A 23,886-nucleotide genomic window follows, 5' to 3' on the forward strand; every position below is an offset into this window, starting at 1 on the left:
TTTCGATTGTATAATGCAAGTTCGTGTGTTACCAGTGCTTGGTCTTTCAACATTTCTTTTTTAACCACTAATAACTGGACCAAATAAATGATAACAATAGTTAAAACAAAAAAGATTAGTAACATACAAAACGGAAATCGAAAGTTAAAAAGGATGCAATTTTACCTTTTCGGGCGCTTCATATTATTTTTTGCGAACTAACGCTTTTCCATGGTATCTCCCTAACAAAATAGATAGGTCACTTAATCATGAGTTTATAGTGAGTTCAATGCAAGGCAAAATAATCGACAGGTCATGTTTAAAAGAAAACATAATTTGAATCAACCTATCTGCTATTATATGATACCTAATGTGTAATTTTAACATAAACAGCATGATTGGTGCCATTGGTGGAGTAGTAAATGCTGAATATTCTGGGCACCTGAGTTTATCTCAGTCTTTGGTGGGGTTCGTGATCCTCTGTCTACAGTTTTCTGTAGAGTTTTTTGAGGATCGATGCTTATTTTGTGTGTGTTTTCATCGTGTCATCTGGTATGTACGGTTTCTCAGTGATAGGTGATTTTTTTTATGAATAGAATGGTTGAATGATCATTGAAAACATGAATTAAAGGAGAGTATTTTTTTTTTATGAATAGAATGGTTGAATGATCATTGAAACATGAATTAAAGGAGAGTATTTTTTTTTGTGAATAGAATGGTTGAATGATCATTGAAAACATGAATTAAAGGAGAGTATTTTTTTTATGAATAGAATGGTTGATTGATCATTGAAAACATGAATTAAAGGAGAGTAGGTGACTTCAATGAGACAGTTATCGCTATAACAACAAAAAAAGTCACCTTCAACAATAAACAGGTTGTCTATATACTCAACTTTAGCGAGTTCTAAATTTCCCTGATACTGGACAAGAGGTGACCAAGTTCAACAGAGACTATCAAAAATCTGCTATTACCACAAAATCACCCCCCCCCCCCCACCCCCCATGAAAAAAACCAAATACAATATGACAAAAGACCACTATAAACGACTGATCTTCCTTACTTGGAGAAACGCATGTTCATATTATTTTAAATGCGCATTTAGAAAATTTTAAATTTCAAACTTTTTTATTAATTCAGTGGAGAATATAAAATATATCCTGGAAAATTGGCAATGAGAGTCAAAGTAATTAAAATCCCCATATGTAACGCTAATAAAAACAATTAAATCATTACCTCAAATATTGAAGTAATCCTTGTCATATTTTCCCGGTCAATATAATTTGAACACATCAAACGTAATGTGTGCACAAAGAATCAACTTTGAAAAACCCTTTTTTATTTTAGTTTCCGCCTGGGTAGTAAACCGCAAATTGATAATAAATGTATTTAGTAAGATTAAACTGAAAATAAGACCCAAAATATAAGATGGCAAAAATGGGGTATCAGAAACAATCCCGTTTGGGACAAAAGAAATTGGGTGGGCAGAAGGGTTCGAATGTAAAATGAGTCATTATATGAATGTTGATCCAGACCATAATAGTAACAAATAACAAGATGTTCTTAGGAGTCTTTACGATAACGTTAGGAAGCATTTGCAAAATTAATTAAAACATCATCATCATTGTTTAGTTATCATTATCCTAGGTTTCCCTCTCTTAAATATCATTATTTGTTTGTCGTTTTATAGGTTTTGCAATATTTCATTCGTCGTTGTTTTCATACAGGTTTACAAGTGTGTACACTTGTTGCACAATATGTAACAAACAAACTGTGACGAAACTTCTCAGTGATAATTAAGGTATTTTGATAAATAATGATATGTATTTCCTAATTCTTTGTTTTTGATCATCGTCACAACAAATCCATGTCATTATAAACACTAGTACATAGATCAATACCTCTCATCGATGTGTAAGGAAAACAATAACACGTGATTTTTCCCATTGACGTATTTGCGGTTTCACGGTTGATAGTAACGGACGAGTCTATTTTAAAGAGGGATATCAATAACATATATACGGACGAGTTTTAACTTTTTGTTCCATTTCCAAATATTCAGCGAAAATTACTGGCAATATCTAATATTTCTAATCGAACTTATCCGTTTCTAGTGAACTGCATACATTCTGCCAGTACGGAAAGGACTACACTTTACTATCGAAAACTTATCTGCACTTAGCATATCTTCGTTGGACGTTTCCCAGTTATAACTCACTGAACATAAACATTTGATATTTCATTGTGTGCTTAAAAATCTTGCAGTGAGTGTTAAATTTTAAAAAAAACCAAGCAAATTGGAAAATGGAAAATAAGGAAAGTGTAGCTTGCTGCCTTGCGCAAAATAACAATGACTTTTCAAGAGCAAGCCACACGCGCATATTTGTTTGTCCTACAACTGGAGGAAAGCTTGAACTCAAAGTGTCAGGAAACGAAACTGTGCAAGGACTGAAATATTTTATTTCAAGAAAACTGCGTATTCAACATGAGAGGATCAAGTTACTGCATAGAAACAGGTAGGAACGAAAAGTTTTATTACTTTTAAAACTTTTAAAGCAATATTGCTACTCCCGGAATTAGCTTGAATAGTTTTGTTTTGTGTACTGTTGATTGCTTTAATTACTTCGTCAATTAAGGTGATAAAAGACATGTATTTTTGTTTTACTTTGTTGACATTGTCCTGTCAAAATCAGAATGCAATCTGCAGCCATTCAAGCAGACTGGTTTTTTTTACGTTTCTCTTTCTTGGAATTACATAGAAAAAGTTTAAACTTCCTTGTCGTGAAATTTAATTGGTGATATGACTTTCACTCCTTAGCAATATTGATTTGAACGAAAGGGTGGCACACTCACCGATGAATATGACCCAGTCCGCGGGGGCAATCAGCTGACTCAGTGACCTAGATATTCCTTTTATCGGTAGTGATCAGTAAATGAAATTTACATTTCTTAATCACCTGGTTGAATTTGGAAATAGCATTTCGTGTATTATATCAATATCTAGTTACTACTCTTAAGTGGTGCAATTTAAGAGTAGTTCGTGTACGCTGGATAGAATGTCTTCAAAATTAGTTTAATGATAACTATTGTAATGTTCTGCGTTTTTAATTTTATCTCGATTAAGCACCAAAAAAAAAAACACCGATAAGAGGGTCAAAGGCATTCTTACAATTTCAATCACTGCAGAATATTAAATTGACATTTCTCTCGGTCCAGATTTTCAATTTCCGATGAGCAGACAAATTTCTACGTCCTACATTTTCTCTTGGGTCCAACAGAATAGCTCTATATAATCTGATTCTTTCAGCCTATCTCCATTACGTTCCCAATCATTACATTTAAACCTGCAATCAATACAAATGCTTTTAGATATGAAAGGTCAGGAATCAATGGGCACCATTGTTCTTTTTTTCTACTGTCAATAATCATATGTACGTTCGATGAATAGTATAACAAATCGTATTTAAGAGAACAATGGTCGGAAATACGGTTTTCTTTGAAAAGTGAAATAGAAAATTCTATAAAGAAATAAACATTTAGTAATACGCTGTTTCGAATTTTATACACGCTAAGATTCATAGTGTCTGTTCGAATACGAGATCATTTTAAGTGTCTTTTTTTATAAAACTTGTCGTAAATCTTAAGGACAGTAGCGACTATTACAAAATATATAACAAGCATCTTATACAATGCTGTATTTAAAATTGATGTCCCGACTAATCAGCTGTGATTTGCCGCCCACACTTCAGCTTCCAATAACAGTTTTGAGATATATGTCATTATGTTGTATATCTAATCTGAACTGCGGTTAACCACAAACGGGGCTTTTGAAGGCAGATTCCAAAAGCTGATATATTTTACATCACTAGACAATGTAAACGGAGCCGTTTGCCACAATGATGGAGTATTCTTTTGAGAATATTGATTTAACTATACGATATTTATTGTAAATTGTAAGCGTCCCCACGAGAGAACCTATAATCATTACTGACACCAGAAAAGCCACATCAGTTAATGATCAACGATTTATATAAATAAACTCTAGGCATTAAATACAACCGCAAAACATTATTTTATAGTAATGCATTACAAAAACCACAAGATCGGTGCAACAATTATTGTAATGTCATATTTATTCCATGCATATTTATGATTAACATGGTATTTTAGGTTTTCTATGGAAATAAATTTTTCAAATGTATTCGTTTATATTTGTTAACATTCACATGAAATCTTACATACGAATATATGTTTTCGTGTATGATAAAGTTCGTGGCATTAAATATGACGCTTACGTTGACCTTTCTATATCTTGAAACAGATGTATGTAAATTTAGAAACATGGAATGATCTGACTAAATGTCAGTTTGTTACGTTTAATCATGGACAAGTTGTTATATTGACACATAGTTATTTATGAGTTAATATGGACTGACCATGTGTCGATTTTCTTGTTAATATGTAACACTACTGTATGTAAGGAAGCCTTGCAACAGCTGTAATTTATCAGTCATGAAACACCTCCACAAAAATTTGGCAGTAGCCTGTGTGGGCAGCCAAGAAGGGGGGTCATAAACCTTCAAACATGAACTGTGTCAATGACTTACACACAAGAGTTTACTGTTTTCCAATTTTTGACAAATTATATCATGCTGATTATGTATTAGTATAACATCTTCTCTCAACCATATCAAATAAGTAGTTATAAATAATATGTATTATTGTTTATTTTACATTCGTCAAGGTGAACAATTTGAAATATCACGTTCTCGCATATAAGGTTCAAAATAAAGGACTTCCTTCATCTATACTATAAGTATAAGGGTAAATAACTGAAGAAAAAGTAAACATAAATAAAATACAGTAACATATCATGCACAAAGTAAAGTGAACTGAATTTGGCAGGAGGCCTGTGAGTTATTTTGTGGAGGAGGACAACACTTAATCCGAATAAACAAATCTCGCCTCCTCACCTTTTATTTTTTATACCTTTCGTCAATATATATTTGGTACATTCGGTATGTAAATACATTTTTGCAACAAGTTATGACAAAATTTTGCAATAACATTAAAACATCGATTCGTTTCTTCAACTGGTTCTTAAAACATAAATCTGAACTGAAGTTCGATTAAATCACGAGAAAAGTCTTTGACGTAAAACTCCGCATTAAGGCTTGAAAATAAATCAACATTTTTTTCTTTCAAGATACACCTCAGTTCATTTAAAAGGTTAGCTGTCATTGCAAGATGATTATATAGACATATATCAAAGTATAAATTCAACTTGCTCCTCATAAAACGAAAGGTCATACGGTAGTTATACATCACAATAAAAATGTATATAATTCAATATGATAGTCAGTCTGATCTAAGAATTTTAGCAAATATCAAAAATTTCATATTGTGAAGTATAAAATGTCGACGGAACTGAACTTTTAAATGACATTTACAATTCACTGTTTTATTGTATTGCAAACAGTAATCAAATAAATACCATCGTTGCTATTAAGTTAAATTTTAAAATTAGTGATGACTCTACTGAAAATCTAAGATAAAAACAATTACTTACTCTTTCTATTAACATCTTTATTCTACTCATGAAATTTGCTGATGTATGATTTTTAGTTTGTGTATAAACTGGTGTAGATTTCCAATTTATTAATACAAATGTTTTTTGAACTCAAACAACCTGGGGCGATTTCATGTTACTTTTCAAAATAAATCAGAATTTACGCCTGTCTGTTTAACATCATGGTATGACGACCTTTCATCTTAAATTCACAATCCAAAAACTATACCGCAACATCAATGTAGACCACCAGTTTTTCTAAATGACTTCTATCTAGAATGCAAAATGAAGTGACATACCAACTTTGACAAGGACTTCATCTTCGATATCATAGACTTTTTATCTAATGCCTGCTTTTGGTTGCATTTTTGGAATTCTTATGGTTTTAAAGTCAGGCCTATGTCGGACAACGGATGGCTGAATATCTAGGAAAAGATTATTAAGTTATAATACAATTTAGGGTCGGTCGAGAATTAAACTAAATAAAAAAAAGATAAGTTAACTTTTCCCATTGTGAACTTTCCATCTTTGAGTAGCAAAGTTCCAGCAGCTTCTGCATATGCATGGAGTGGTAACCTCCAAGCTTTTTCTATTAGATTTTCTTGAAAGAGGATTGATCCTTACACAGAAGCTATCGAACCAAGGGTTACAAATGGTAATGTTGATATAATTATTTTGACGTTTTAGTGAACTATCATGATCTTGTTGTAAAAATTGTGAAATACGGCTTAAACGAATTCATCGTTGAGGACTTGGCCCGACTGTATAGAGATGAAGAGCAGCAAAACAAAACTATGATACTCTGATATATTTGGTATTTCTTGGTATTTAATCTGATACGTTCATATTGATATCAATTTAAATGATTGTCATAAGAAGGGACAGCTTTTAATTGTAGAAATGAAGATACTACAAAAATTTTATAAACACTTTAAAGATTTGCACAGTAAATATATAACCATATCACCCTGGTTTAGAATCCACTACAAGATACAGTTTTTGTTGTGGATTCCATGTGTAAACCTGTTTACGAAATTCTCAGTATAAGAGCTACGCAATGAAACTTTTAAAGAGGTGGATAATCAATATCCGCATCAAGCTGGACAAGACATTTCAATCGCAAGGTACTAATACCGTCTTCTTATAAATGTTTACTATTAAGATAAATATTAATATCTGGTTGACCTTTTACTTAACGACTATGTTAGGCACAGTATATATTAGCAATAAAGTGTTGACCTTTACGTGGTCAGACAATAATTGCAATATCGCATGAAATGCCAGCAGCTATGATGCCCTGTAGAATACTCTAACTTCTTTATCATTTAACCTTTGACCTTAAATGTTTCTTAAGGAAATGCAATTTATCAAGTTTACAACTACATGGAGTAGATTGTATTGCAAAGTGTATGCATGGAGAGTATCTTATATTGTATTGTTATACTATTATTTAAAAGTTTGCTGACAATTTGTTACGTATTTCCTTTCTTCTTAGAATAAACACGTTAATGGTAATAGTATGATCACCCTATTTAATATTAAAAAAAAAGATAAAATTTGAGAAACCACAGGTCAGTCTAAGAATAATTGTAGGAAGAAGAAAGTTCTCGCCACAGACAGTTTGGACATACAATGACCTAAGAACTATAGATAATGATATACTTAAACAGTGGCAACCTTTATAATAAACAAGTGGCAACCTTTATAATAAACAATGTTGAAAGGTGATAATTATTTGAACAAACTGTTTCGTTCCTGTTAATAATCTCCGTACAATATGAGACCAAATTCAACTGCTAATACAACAGTAAAGCTGAGTGCAAATTCTGCACTAAATGACGATTTTAGAATTGAATATACAAGGAGCAAACCAATATTTGTCACTGACTTAACCTAGAAAATGAATATGTTACAAGGTGTGAAGACAAAAATAAATATGGTACACCACACGACATAAATTAGGAGTGCGTTATATATTTGATGTCTTTAAACTTATTTATGCGAGGGTGAACTACGACTTAAATTGCCTCAGTTTTTAATTACATCATCATGATTAATGACCTTGGAATAGGTCAATATTCCTTTATTTCGTCTTAGTTGTAATTTTATTTGACATGTTTATATTAGGGATTTTTTTTCAAATTAAAATGGAAATGAATGTGGAGTGTTTATAGTGAAGCTAAATGTTTTAATTACAATCAGCACATGGTCATGATTACGTTTGTTATCTAGAGAGGAACATTTACATTATTATTCTCCAAAGGCAATACCATTCTGTGACTGCTTAATTTATTTCCGATCCGTTCACAAAGAATATATTATATGACAATACTACGAGTTTTACCTCTACTGTCGATCCCAGAAGTAAACCACCATGGATAGAACTGCAGATCTACGTAAATTAAGTATATTCAATCCTTAAATCAAATTTCTATAACTTCCGCACTAATACCACGGGAGTCCTACTTTCGCTAATTCGACAACCAATACGCTGAATCATTCCGGTTCATAGAGTGTATTTCTAGTCCACAAATAGTAATAAATTTCAATAAACAATACTTATATAAGATCATTCTGAATATAAGGTCATATTACCATTTAAGGTATGATTTGCGAGATAGTCAATAAGTCACGAAGGACGTTTAAATATGAAAAGTGAATCGCTTATGTTTCATAAATACTGACATAACACTGAATCACGTGTTGACTAAATTCATCTTTTCCCTCTAATGATTCAATAGTAAACATACAGACTATATTATCATAATAAATGGAGAGTATGAATGGGAAAATGTAAATACGATCTAATCTATTAACCAGACATACAATGCTTAAGTATGGACGTTTAAGTTTGGCTTTTCGAAGAAAATTTCATCGTTTAGAATTTCTCATTAGTGGGAGATGCTGATTAGCCAGCCCGGGGCTGACAAAAACATACGAGACTGTTAGATCAATGAATGACGTCAATGGATACATTAAGTGGATGGTTTTAATGTCAAGAGTTTGTGTAATATGTATCCTTCACCTTCTAATGCAAATAAACATCTTAGTGAATGTAGAAGGCAGTTATTGACAATTAATCCTCTCTCTCGTGATGTCAACGCACTACATTCTAAATGTCAAAATAAAAGGAAGTGATAAACAGTAGGCAAGAGTTTTCTGTAGGCTCGTCTGAAGACGTTAATATAACAATTACTTTCTCATCTCATTGTGATTAAAATTCTAAGAATGACGATTCTCATTTGATCATAATTATGTTTTATTGACCTTTGTAGTTCTCATTTTCTTCAGCCTGTGTCATCTAAATGGGGTTGGTATCAATCGTAATGAAAAGAGAGGCGAAGTGATGTCCCAAATCGCATATAAAGATTCATCAAAATACTGATGTAAAGATTGTAACGGAAAACTTAAAACTTTTAAGTTTAATCTTCCGACCATCTTTAAAATCATTCGTATTACAATGGCGTCCACATGTAAGCGATGTAAAGAACAAAGGCATCCGTGAAAAGTCCTTCTCTATTTTGAGATTGTTGGTATATTTGATACTTCTAAGTGAATATTCATTTCAACAGTCGTAAATGAAGCATCGATTATCTAAACTTTAAAATCATTTGTATAAATATTGTCTAGGTAATATACATAAATGTTATATACATTTGTGTGTGTCTGTCTGTGTGTGTGTGTGTGTGGTATATCAAGAAAGCGTGACTGCATTAAATGTTTCTACAAAATCCATAAATTTTATGATGTAGGGAATTTTCTTTAATTTATGATGAACGAAATTTTTTGAAATTTTAAGTTCCAATGAATCTTTATGACAATAAAAAAAATTAACCACATAAGCTATCTAAAATATTCAGTGCCATCACTTCAAACACTTTATTGAATCTAACGGAACGCTTTCAAAGTGTGTTTAAAACTCCCTAAATCATATAGCATGAATAAACCGTTTTGTTGACTTGATTTGCTTTTTTAACTTGATTATATAATTATAACTTGCATCCAACTCTTACATAGTTTTGGACTAATTTGTGCGGAATGTTGTATAGTTAGATTCAGCACTAGGTTTTTATTTAACCATTAACTTAAGTTTTATAGTTAAGTGAACCGCCTTGGTAGCGTCGTACACAGGTACTTGTCTATGAATTTTTCCCCCTATATACCTTAATACAACTTGAGGTATAAAGGATTTTTTTCATTGACAAGTGCCTGTGGTGTCGTGGTAGCGTGCTCGCCTTCAGTTCAGGTGATCGTTGGTTCGAGCCCCAGCCGGTAAAAACAAAGACTTGAAAATTGGTTTTACTTAGCGTGCTCGCCTTGAGTTCAGGTGATCGTGGGTATGAGCCCCAGCCGGTAAAAAAAAGACTTGAAAATTGGGTTTACTTCTTTTCCGCTGATTGGATCGGAGTCAGAAAAATGTGCCCCGGGTTGAGCGACATGTCTTCCTAGCAATTGTCACCTTGTGAACTTGCACACTAAAAATCGAACTAGCGTGTCGGTTTAGTACAAAGCAGGGGTCATACTTATACTATGTACAGTAACATGTTCTGGTCCCGATATGCATGTAATGTTCGCCACTGGAGGTTAAACACCGATAGAACATCATCATATAGTTAAGTAAACACAAACCATACCAGTCAGACAATGCAAATTATACCTTCATTTCCTTTCATAGCCTAAAGACTTAACCGTATTTAATCATATGTACAACGTGATATGCTAAACAAACATCTATACATGTAGGATGTTCGGAATTCAGTATTATCATAATGATAATACAAATATGTAGGTGGATAATGCTCTAAAGACTTTTGCCTATGGACAGCTGATATATACCGATTAAAGATTAGACAAAACAATGATAAACTTTGGTTTTTGAGTGGTCTTGTTATATTCTGAGACTAATATTTTACACTTACTTTGTGTAATAGTAGTCTCAGATATGACCAGACATATTTTTCTGCCCGACTTTTGTTTTTTTACGCTATTGTTTTATATCGTATACTGAACTTCAAATGTATCTAATGAAATGTTGTAAGAACGAGAGACACATGGCATTATAACATATTATTTCAATGTCGAAATTTCTAATGCTAGCTCGATCTATTGCTTCCTTTGAGAAAAAATCAACGCTTTACGTGTCTACCATTTTCCACAGAGGCGAATTTTATTTGAAACATATATATAACTAATAATTGTTAAGAAATTCTCTCTTATAAGGAAGTTGTATTTACGCCATACAATCTTAAACTCCGCTGTGGCCTTGTTAAATTTTTGTTTACAGTAAGCAGTAGGTTGCTTGGATTGTTGTTAAATTTAATACCTATTATAACAATTATAAATTGTTACACGTGTAGGCGTTTAATCTAGTTCGTGTATGGACGTCTGATCCACTTCAATACACCTTTAAGAATTATGATGAGTTTGTCCTTGCTCTCAATTTGTTATTGCAGATCAAAAATATGATAAATTTGTTTAAACTTTAGAAATAGCAATCATTATATAATATCGAGTACAAACAAAAAATTCTTCGAAATCATTTTAGTTGTGCCAGATAATTTATATATCATGCTATGAATATAATTATGATCATGTAAAGAATATATTTTAACAGTAACCTTCAAATCTTTTACAGATTACTGAACCATGGAACTCTAAGAGAAAATAACGTAACAGATAACAGCAAAATTACTCTTATACCGCATTTAGAAAGTGGATTAACAGTAAGTCACGATATATCAGTAAAAATATTAGGTGAAAAATGTGTACCCAAGCTTAACAAAGTGCACAAAGAAAAATTTTAACCTAGTTTACGTACAAGTTCTTTTATTGGGTAGATAAAAGTTTACTTAACAAATCAAAGTAAATAAAAAAAAAACGAAGAACAAATAATTGGGTTTTAAAAGTAAATTGGAAATTCTATATCCTGTAAGTCCTATTAATAATATTGACGGAAATTCCATCAGTACTTCCCCGAATTTGTTTAAAAAAACTATTTTTTGTGCAGTGTTGTTTGCGACTAACTTAAACACACCCACCTGCATACACCTTAAGTTGTATTTTTTCAAACAGAATATTCATATCTTATTATTACATCATGCAAAATACCTTGGTACTTGTTCACTGAATGTATTTTTTTTTTATTTCAGTTTCAGAAGGATAACTCCAATGTTTTAAAAGCTTTAGAAAGTTTAACTGATTCTCAGGTTAGTGTGATTTTAAAAATAAATAAAAATATTTCTAACAGGTACACAAATGCCTGCAGATAAGATTTCCCACAAAATGTTTGAATTAAAATAGCAGCATCTGTTTAAATGTATGAACAAACTATTTACCAAATATAAGAGCTTTCCCTAAAAAATATCAGAAAAGATGTGATTAAGGCTTATGAGTATGTAGGCACATGAAAGATGTTTATGAAATATTACTCTAACAAAAATGACTTAAGTACATTGTCCATAAATGTAACATTAAAATGATCATCTTAATACCATCAGCCAACTTTTTTTCAATATTGACTTTCACAAGAAGACTTTTGATTGATTGATTGATTGATTGTCGGTAGTTTAATGTCCAGTGGCAAATATTTCATGCATGTTATTGACGAGAAGAATTTTGAAAAGTTATGTTGCATTAAACTTAAAGCCAAAGCCGAATAGGAATTTATAAGTGGACATATATCCATTAAAAAGGCTCAAATCAAAATTCAAATATAAAAGAAACATCTGAATGTCATACCAAAAACTGCTGACTTTTTTTATACATTTCAAAGGAGATGCAATAACAAGGTCGATATAAAAACAAGGCTTTTATTTGAAAATGTTTCTTTCTGCCAAATTTAACAGCTATCCCTAAACAGACACACTAAGAAAAGGCATCAGGTTAAAATACATGTTTATATAAAGATTGTTTAATTTCACTTGATGAATATAGAGATGCGTTTGTATATTAAATGTCCAAATATTTGATATCAGGTGAATGATTTCCTGTCTGGAAAAGCACCATTAGTGCTGGGAATGAGAGTAGCTGACCACATTGTGTTCATTCAACTCCAACTATCAACGTACCAAAGTCGAAGACATCACCGTCCAGCACCTGTTAAAGTCCCATCTAATTCTTCTGTCAAAGATCATCAAGAAGTTCCTTCACCAACAACTACTCCTGATCATAACAGCTTCACAAACTACAGACAATATGAACACTGTGTGAAGGTATATATCTTGTATAGACTTGATGTTTACAGGAATATATAGCTACCATTACAAGAGAGTATTCCCTGATGTATTATGGTTGAAAATTCACTTTTTGTATGGATATATGAAAGATTTATTATCAGAAGTCAAGTTGAAAATAGTAAACAACATAATTCAATACACATCAAAGGTTATCTTCCCTAGATCATTACCCTTTGCTAGCGAAGATGATCGTAGGTTTAAAACATATCCAGAATAAAAATATCGGAAATTCAGTCCTGATTGACTCATTTTGGTGAAATTTCTTATAAAAATTATATATAATTTATAAAAAAAATAAACCAATGAAAATTAGAATTTCCTTTACATAAAGATATTATACCTATTTCAGTGTTAACAACATATTTCTGGAATAACGTTGTAAGACAAGCTCACAAGCAAGAACTTGGAAAGCCAAATTAATGTAAAATGTGAGAGCATTAAAAACTAAAAGGGTGAAACATAAAGGTTCACACAACAAGATTTGAATTATAAGACTTTCTTGTACACATGCAAACATTAATACCAGATGGTAAACTAATAATAAAACGTTTTAAACAAATAAAATCAAAATCTAAAAAAAGGTAGTTTTCCCTGATTGCTATATTAGATCAAGTAAATCTTAAACAACAATTTTATATAAAATTTGGGGATTACTGAAGAAACCAAAAACATAGGCTCTGTTCCTTTCCCCCTACTGTAGAAAGGAAATGTAATAAAAATAAGAAAATCCAGCAGGAAAGACAAGACGGAGAAATCAATAAATAAACAGGTACTCTGGCACTTAGTATTCTGTTCAGCAGTAACATTCTATTCATTACAGTTAAATATATAATTGTATATGGTACAGTTGTTACAATGATACTTAAGAAGAACGACAACATTTCTTTAAATTCAAAATAGACAAACAAGAAGTCACTTTGTGCGTACCTTTCAATAGTATCGTCATAAATATTCACATTTATATGCCTTAATGAATATATTAAAACTACCAATTATGTTCAGAATAGAAATTTACGGTCATTTTATTACTACTTGTTGGGATGATATTTTGCACCTGCTACTATAAGACATTCATTTTGTCTATTCAAAGAATTAAATTGTAAAATAAACTGAAATTGTTAGTTCAAAAATGTGAAGTTGCCAAATATGAATACATTTCTGTAATACTATTCAAAATTCAAGATATGCCTTAATTAGAACATTGACGAATGTATAATACTAAAATATATGACGAAATTCCATGAAAAAAATATAACCTACGTCTTTCATATTGGCATTATAGTATCCATTATAACATGTAAGAAAATAGGAGTGATAAATGATAAACATAAATATAGAATAGTATTTATAGAATACATCCAATTAAATAGCTCTGAATGTAATGTTAGGGGTGTGATAAATAGAGAAAGAAGACCATAGAGTAATTTTTTAATATTTCTATTCCTGTATCATTGTGAATATAATATATACTTTTGATAGAAATTAATGAATGACTGTCAAGTTTAGGTACAATTATATGACGAAGACTTCGCTATTTTTTTCACAATATGCACTATAATTATAACCAATATCTCGTGGTGTTCAGAATGACAGGGACTCAATTAATATAAAAAAGGAGATGTGGTATCATTGCCAATAAGGCAAGTCACAACTATCCACCAGAGTTCAAATAAGAGGATATAAGCAATTGTAGGTAACAGTATGGCCTTCAACAATGAGAAAAACTCATATCGTATAGTCAGCTATAAAAGGTCCTAACATGAAAAATGTGAAACAATTCAAATGAGAAAACTAACAGCCTAATTTATAACAAAACAATTTACGAAAAACAAACATGACAGACATGAACCAACGACAACCGCTGAACTACAGGTGCCTTGATTAGCAGATATACATTTTTTCCATCTTTGTAAATCAAATTTTTTTTCATAATTTCCTGTCAATTTGTATTGATAATTAACATTGGTACCAAGATTTGTATATATTATCCATGTCCATATACTGAAAAATCCTAGTTCCAATGATAAAAACACAATTTATATTCCCTATTAACCAAGTCCCTGTGTTCAGAATAACACAAATGATACATTTACTAGTAGTTAACATAGTAATATTCTGAATCTCTTTCAGAATACAGATTTATCATCAAATCATCAACTAACATTTACTTTTAGTTAACATAGAATTATGCTCTCTTTCAGAGTACAGATTTATCATCAAATCATCAACTAACATTTACTTTTAGTTAACATAGAATTATACTCTCTTTCAGAATACAGATTTATCATCAAATCATCAACTAACATATACTTGTAGTTAACATAGAATTATATTCTCTTTCAGAATACAGATTTATCTAACATTTACTTGTAGTTAACATAGAATTATACTCTCTTTCAGAATACAGATTTATCATCAAATCATCAACTAACATTTACTTGTAGTTAACATAGAATTATATTCTCTTTCAGAGTACAGATTTATCATCAAATCATCAACTAACATTTACTTGTAGTTAACATAGAATTATATTCTCTTTCAGAATACAGATTTATCATCAAATCATCAACTAACATTTACTTGTAGTTAACATAGAATTATATTCTCTTTCAGAGTACAGATTTATCATCAAGTCATCAACTAACATTTACTTGTAGTTAACATAGAATTATACTCTCTTTCAGATACAGATTTATCTAACATTTACTTGTAGTTAACATAGAATTATACTCTCTTTCAGATACAGATTTATCTAACATTTACTTGTAGTTAACATAGAATTATATTCTCTTTCAGAATACAGATTTATCTAACATTTACTTGTAGTTAACATAGAATTATACTCTCTTTCAGAATACAGATTTATCTAACATTTACTTGTAGTTAACATAGAATTATATTCTCTTTCAGAATACAGATTTATCTAACATTTACTTGTAGTTAACATAGAATTATATTCTCTTTCAGAATACAGATTTATCATCAAATCATCAACTAACATTTACTTGTAGTAAACATAGAATTATGCTCTCTTTCAGAATACAGATTTATCATCAAATCATCAACTAACATTTACTTGTAGTTAACATAGAATTATACTCTCTTTCAGAGTACAGATTTATCATCAAATCATCAACTAACATTTACTTGTAGTTAACATAGAATTATACTCTCTTTCAGAGTACAGATTTATCATCAAATCATCAACTAACATTTACTTGTAGTTAACATAGAATTATATTCTCTTTCAGAATACAGATTTATCTAACATTTACTTGTAGTTAACATAGAATTATATTCTCTTTCAGAATACAGATTTATCTAACATTTACTTGTAGTTAACATAGAATTATGCTCTCTTTCAGAATACAGATTTATCTAACATTTACTTGTAGTTAACATAGAATTATATTCTCTTTCAGAATACAGATTTATCATCAAATCATCAAATAACATTTACTTGTAGTAAACATAGAATTATATTCTCTTTCAGAGTACAGATTTATCATCAAATCATCAACTAACATTTACTTGTAGTTAACATAGAATTATATTCTCTTTCAGAGTACAGATTTATCATCAAATCATCAACTAACATTTACTTGTAGTTAACATAGAATTATATTCTCTTTCAGAATACAGATTTATCATCAAATCATCAACTAACATTTACTTGTAGTTAACATAGAATTATATTCTCTTTCAGAGTACAGATTTATCATCAAGTCATCAACTAACATTTACTTGTAGTTAACATAGAATTATACTCTCTTTCAGATACAGATTTATCTAACATTTACTTGTAGTTAACATAGAATTATACTCTCTTTCAGATACAGATTTATCTAACATTTACTTGTAGTTAACATAGAATTATATTCTCTTTCAGAATACAGATTTATCTAACATTTACTTGTAGTTAACATAGAATTATACTCTCTTTCAGAATACAGATTTATCTAACATTTACTTGTAGTTAACATAGAATTATATTCTCTTTCAGAATACAGATTTATCTAACATTTACTTGTAGTTAACATAGAATTATACTCTCTTTCAGAATACAGATTTATCATCAAATCATCAACTAACATTTACTTGTAGTTAACATAGAATTATACTCTCTTTCAGAATACAGATTTATCTAACATTTACTTGTAGTTAACATAGAATTATGCTCTCTTTCAGAATACAGATTTATCTAACATTTACTTGTAGTTAACATAGAATTATACTCTCTTTCAGAATACAGATTTATCTAACATTTACTTGTAGTTAACATAGAATTATGCTCTCTTTCAGAGTACAGATTTATCATCAAATCATCAACTAACATTTACTTGTAGTTAACATAGAATTATACTCTCTTTCAGAATACAGATTTATCTAACATTTACTTGTAGTTAACATAGAATTATACTCTCTTTCAGAATACAGATTTATCTAATATTTACTTGTAGTTAACATAGAATTATACTCTCTTTCAGAATACAGATTTATCATCAAATCATCAACTAACATTTACTTGTAGTTAACATAGAATTATACTCTCTTTCAGAATACAGATTTATCATCAAATCATCAACTAACATTTACTTGTAGTTAACATAGAATTATACTCTCTTTCAGAATACAGATTTATCTAACATTTACTTGTAGTTAACATAGAATTATGCTCTCTTTCAGAATACAGATTTATCTAACATTTACTTGTAGTTAACATAGAATTATACTCTCTTTCAGAATACAGATTTATCTAACATTTACTTGTAGTTAACATAGAATTATGCTCTCTTTCAGAGTACAGATTTATCATCAAATCATCAACTAACATTTACTTGTAGTTAACATAGAATTATACTCTCTTTCAGAATACAGATTTATCTAACATTTACTTGTAGTTAACATAGAATTATACTCTCTTTCAGAATACAGATTTATCTAATATTTACTTGTAGTTAACATAGAATTATACTCTCTTTCAGAATACAGATTTATCATCAAATCATCAACTAACATTTACTTGTAGTTAACATAGAATTATACTCTCTTTCAGAATACAGATTTATCTAATATTTACTTGTAGTTAACATAGAATTATACTCTCTTTCAGAATACAGATTTATCTAACATTTACTTGTAGTTAACATAGAATTATACTCTCTTTCAGAATACAGATTTATCTAATATTTACTTGTAGTTAACATAGAATTATACTCTCTTTCAGAATACAGATTTATCATCAAATCATCAACTAACATTTACTTGTAGTTAACATAGAATTATACTCTCTTTCAGAATACAGATTTATCTAATATTTACTTGTAGTTAACATAGAATTATACTCTCTTTCAGAATACAGATTTATCTAACATTTACTTGTAGTTAACATAGAATTATGCTCTCTTTCAGAATACAGATTTATCTAACATTTACTTGTAGTTAACATAGAATTATACTCTCTTTCAGAATACAGATTTATCATCAAATCATCAACTAACATTTACTTGTAGTTAACATAGAATTATACTCTCTTTCAGAATACAGATTTATCTAACATTTACTTGTAGTTAACATAGAATTATACTCTCTTTCAGAATACAGATTTATCTAACATTTACTTGTAGTTAACATAGAATTATGCTTTTTTCAGAATACAGATTTATCTAACATTTACTTGTAGTTAACATAGAATTATGCTCTCTTTCAGAATACAGATTTATCTAACATTTACTTGTAGTTAACATAGAATTATACTCTCTTTCAGAATACAGATTTATCATCAAATCATCAACTAACATTTACTTGTAGTTAACATAGAATTATACTCTCTTTCAGAATACAGATTTATCTAACATTTACTTGTAGTTAACATAGAATTATACTCTCTTTCAGAATACAGATTTATCTAACATTTACTTGTAGTTAACATAGAATTATACTCTCTTTCAGAATACAGATTTATCTAACATTTACTTGTAGTTAACATAGAATTATGCTCTCTTTCAGAATACAGATTTATCTAACATTTACTTGTAGTTAACATAGAATTATACTCTCTTTCAGAATACAGATTTATCATCAAATCATCAACTAACATTTACTTGTAGTTAACATAGAATTATACTCTCTTTCAGAATACAGATTTATCTAACATTTACTTGTAGTTAACATAGAATTATACTCTCTTTCAGAATACAGATTTATCTAACATTTACTTGTAGTTAACATAGAATTATGCTCTCTTTCAGAATACAGATTTATCATCAAATCATCCATCCTCACCATCACAACATAACTCTGGTGCAGTTATTCACAGAATGCAACATCTTGGTCAAGGCATATACTCAGGGACATTTTCAGGTTAGTTTCTGGGTTTTTTGGAAAAAGTTAAAACAAACAACATCTTCAAGTTAAGAAAACTGTAAACTAGCCATGAACTAAAGGAATATAAAATAGACAAAAAGGCTAACAGGACAAAATCCAACAATGAAATACAGCAACCCACAAAAGAGAAAAAGACAAGGAACATTATTGTGACTAGCTTTCCCCTATGTGATCCTACAATTTATGTCAGTATTTTTTATGTTTAAAGATACTGTTGTACATGATATCTGAGTAATACAAGAGATGGTGTCTGAGCATATTATCATGCCGAATCTTATATACTGTTTAAATATATGTTATCCTAAAATAAGCCCTGGTGTTAAGTACAATCTCAGAAAATACATGCCACTTGAAATCACTACCTAAAGTTTATACTTTAGTTTAACTGGAATATAATGTTTTGTACAAATTAGCCTAAAGATTGTAACCTGTTTCACATTTCTGGAAATTTAGCCCTTAATTTAACTGGAACTCAAGAAAACATGTGTGAAAGTGTAATGGCAATTGTCAATCAAGAAAATGCTTGGTTACTTCTGGGTTCTTTTAAATGATATATTCTGCAAAAGTTATGGATGTATCTATTAGGTCAATTGCTTATATAAGCATTTATTTTTCCTGACTGAAATTTTTTTTCAATCCAATTTGTTATCAACTTCCTATTTTTTCTTGCAGGTGTTTTAGACCCTTCTGTTCAAGAGAGAGATGGGCAGCCAAGACGTAATATTAGTACAATAGCAAATATATTGAATGATCTGTTAGGAGCATCTCCCAGCATAGATATAGCTAGGGCTGGATCTTTAAGAGACCAGTTAAATAAGACTACCTCAAAGACTCAAGACACAGGTAAATATCAGACTAGTCAATATTTCCAAGATAGCTTACCATTAATAAAAAAAAGTAAACTAGTACTAATAGTTCTTTCATATTTGATGACCAATATAGCATTACTTAAAATCAAGTTATTTTATTTGGAAACTTAATTTTGTGTTTAACCCTGCTGAGCAGCCTTTGCAACAATTGATTTTCCAACTTTTTCTAATTTTCTTGGTGTATTTATATAAGGGAAGATCCCAGATTTACACATTCCTGTTATTTATTTCTTCATGAAAAATAAGTTGGTTAACAGTATTGAAAATTTATAGCAAGTTGAAGTATAATGAAACAATTCCCAGGTTCTAAAAATGAAAACATTTGGACTAACAATAGGGATACTACAAACTACATTTTGAAATGTTTGGAAGCACTAAATTCTCAAAACTGATGATTTTTTTTTAAATCCACTAAAACAATTTCCATAACAAATGTATATATATATTTACAAATTTCTTCTTTATTTTAGTTCAACAAGAGAATGTGAAAGATGACCCTGTTTTGAGAGAAAAGGTTGAACAGCTACAAAGGATGATGGGAGATAGGAAAAAGAGAAGACAAAATAGAAGACAAACTATTGCACCTTACATCATAGAATCAAGACACCAAGAAAATAAAGAAAGCATTTGTGAAAAAGCAGACATTATCACAACAAAAGAATCAGAAACTTTAGCTGTCTGAACAGTTCACAAATTTCAAGTTGGTTTTCCCCATGAAACTGACATAACTTTTGTTATTGTCAGTTAATTCTGACTTTAGAATTTGTCAGTTTTACAAACCAGTGGTTGTTGTATTAAGTGGGTTTTAATATTACATAAGAAGTCATCATGGTTACTGATGACAAGAAAGCCAAAGAAAGAACATGTTCTGTCATGCAAAAGTATCAATGTGTGCTGTGATCTTTTTCAGAGTCATTAACTGGTTGAAATTCATTTTGGTTAAGAACTCTTGACTGGTTTTTCCATTTTGTATATATTTATTTGTATGCAACTAAGCTAAGAAAGATAACTCCTGTCCAATTTATGCCATGAATTTTTTGAATTTTTTTGTTCAATAGGAAGTTTTGAATTTTTTTATAGAGACATAATTTTTGTTGTATTGTCTTTTTTATATCCATGATTCTACAATTTACAATCATAAGCAGTTGAATTTAAGTAACATAAACACACCAAAATATTAATCTGTTCATGCATTAAAGATTAATAAAAATTTGTTAAAAATAATTTTATGTTGTGTGAACAAGCATTTCAAACTTTTTTTACCACCCAACAAGAACCATATATAGTGTTTCTGTAACTTGTATTTCTGGTACCAATATTTTTATTGTTAGTGCATTCGGTCCATAATGTTTGTTGTCTAAATGTTAATACTTCATGTCTTGTGAATTTTATGTCTGGTAAACAAATTCATATAATTTTATCTATTACCATAATATATAAGTTATTTCCTTTATTGATTCACTGGTTCAAGATTGAACAATTTCATACATGTTACTATTGTGAGACACATTGTAGGCAATATACTGCTTCGCAAACATATGTGTTACTTTTTTTCAACAAGCTGTTTCTAACTTGACTGCAATAATGAATTTGTTTTAAATCATAATGACCAAGGAAAAATAATATTTGGTAACTCTACAATTAACAGTATATCAGGGGTTTAAATTGAATTATATGTATTAGTCTTATCATTAATCATGTAAAACATTACACTTTAATGCAAAGACAGTTTGAATCGCCTGCCGTCGTGGTACAATTAGGCCAGTATTGTTTTTATAACTCAGTCTGTTCATCAGACTTAGCTTGTTGTTTTGATTCTATGCACTGAAATTGAATATTTCTGCAAAACTCTGTAGCAGTAAAGACCTAGTCTGGCTACTTCTGCATCTTGCTCTACTATTATTTGTTTTCATTCAGAAATTTAGGCTGTGATAGAAGCCAATGTTAGAATTTCTACTAATATGGGACAAGTAGTTTAAGGCATGGTTAATTTTGATCCTAGGTTAAATGGAACATACATAAATGAGCTTGATCATTGTCGAAATTTAAGATTTTTGTAAAAGAAAGTCAAGGGGCTATAACTCCTGCAATAATTTAAGGATCAAGCAGTAGCATACTAGATCAACAATATATCCAACAGCACAAGTATAGAAAATATCAGTTAAAAATCATATGCCAAATGTTCATAAAACGAACGGACAGAAAGAAAATTATAGATTGCTACTTTATCAAGATATTGGGTTAGTAAAAGGTAAAAAAAACCAACTAATAATTGATATTGTTTTGTTGTCTTAGAAATTTTTCTTGAGTAGTTTCTCTATGACACCAGCAGACTAGGTCTTTTTCCTGTAGCCAAAACAACTGACATGTACACATTAAATACATTTACTTATAATAATACATATGTGTTAACATGAAGAGAGTGAATTATTATTAGAGGAAGAAACATTGCTAACATTATATGCTCATTTTAGTTACACCTAGGGGAAATATTTATATTTGTATATATGAATGTTGTGATGATTTAAAATATAACAATGTGCAATGTAAAAATCATACTGTGATACAATTACAGAATATGAATAAGATAGAGAATTCTTACCCAGCAATACATGGTCTAGTAGACATCCAATACACAATAGTCAATCTAAATGCATTCTAAGAATGTGTATTCACAGACTTTTTATCACTCTTATTTTTATATTAAAACAACAATAATTGGAAGTTTGCTAGACCAAAATTTTCCTTATAATATTTATTGTTGACAGAATGTAAAATATTTAAGCATAACTTATTGTTCCTATTATATTATAACTAAATGTTGTTCTGTGGGCTTAATATAAATTAATATTTTTAATTTATTAAACCTTTTACTCTTTATAGATGTTGTTGCATTTAGATAATTAAACTTCATAGTAATTTACTCTAGTTCTTTGGAATATAAAATGATGGAAAACTACATTGTATTCATTTTTATTTCTCAGTTACATATTTGTCTACATTGGTTTCATTGGTACATGTACCAGGCATTAATTTATTCAAAGAAAAGGAGGTAACACAAGTACTGAGCTTCACCACAAGTTAAAATATCATGGTATCAAATCATCAAGCAAAAATGGAAAACCACTTTAAGTGTCCTTACGTTAATATAACAATATGGTTATATTGAAAAAAAATTGAAATGTTGTACACCACTATGAAACAGACAGTTAACTTCGTTTTATCTAAATTAATTTAATATCATAAAAATAGGGAGATGTGGTATAATTGCCAATGACACTATCCACCAGAGTCCAAAAGATGTGGATGTAAGCTACTACATGTACTATAGTAACTGTAAGGTGGTTTTGAAGTTTCGTTAGAGGGCAGAAAGATGCCAAAAGACTATTACCGGTAGACAATGCCATGGCAAAAAACAATTAAAGGACCACAAGACAAACATCAGTATACAAAACACAACAGTTTTCTCAATTGAATTTTTTCATATTTTTCATGTCAGGCCCTTTCATAGCCGACAATACCGTAAGGGTTTTCTCATTGTTGAAGGCCGTACAAAAAAATCTTTAATCGGTACTGACAGTCAAAATAAAGTTCCACAATCCCCGATTTTTCAAGAAATTGTTTCATATCTTAATACTTTAAGTACCTGCTTCCAAAAAATATGAGCATGTACAAAGAATTGATATTCACATATGGAATTCAGAGTGCACAACATGTTTCTGGCAAAAACATCAGCTAATAAGAAGAAAAAGATTGGGAAGCCAATTTAGCTTCATGAACATTAAATTGTAAGGGAACAAGCTTTTTAAAACAAGGACCATAACTCTGCACAAAATCATCAGACCGA

At 30.0% G+C, this 23,886-nt stretch overlaps 1 protein-coding gene across 1 annotated transcript; it reads left to right on the forward strand.

Annotated features, from left to right (window-relative positions):
- Positions 1-1,986: 1,986 nt before the first annotated feature.
- Positions 1,987-22,998, forward strand: LOC127699683 (midnolin homolog). Its single transcript, XM_052203059.1, has 7 exons — positions 1,987-2,495; positions 11,184-11,271; positions 11,698-11,754; positions 12,523-12,759; positions 19,035-19,146; positions 19,843-20,013; positions 20,510-22,998. Exons 1-7 carry the CDS (start codon positions 2,284-2,286, stop codon positions 20,719-20,721), a joined length of 1,089 nt encoding a protein of 362 aa, XP_052059019.1. The 5' UTR covers positions 1,987-2,283; the 3' UTR covers positions 20,722-22,998.
- Positions 22,999-23,886: the final 888 nt, after the last annotated feature.

This window comes from Mytilus californianus, unplaced genomic scaffold (genome assembly GCF_021869535.1).
Source record: "Mytilus californianus isolate M0D057914Y unplaced genomic scaffold, xbMytCali1.0.p SCAF_1, whole genome shotgun sequence".
Classification (NCBI taxonomy): Eukaryota; Metazoa; Mollusca; class Bivalvia; order Mytilida; family Mytilidae; genus Mytilus; species Mytilus californianus.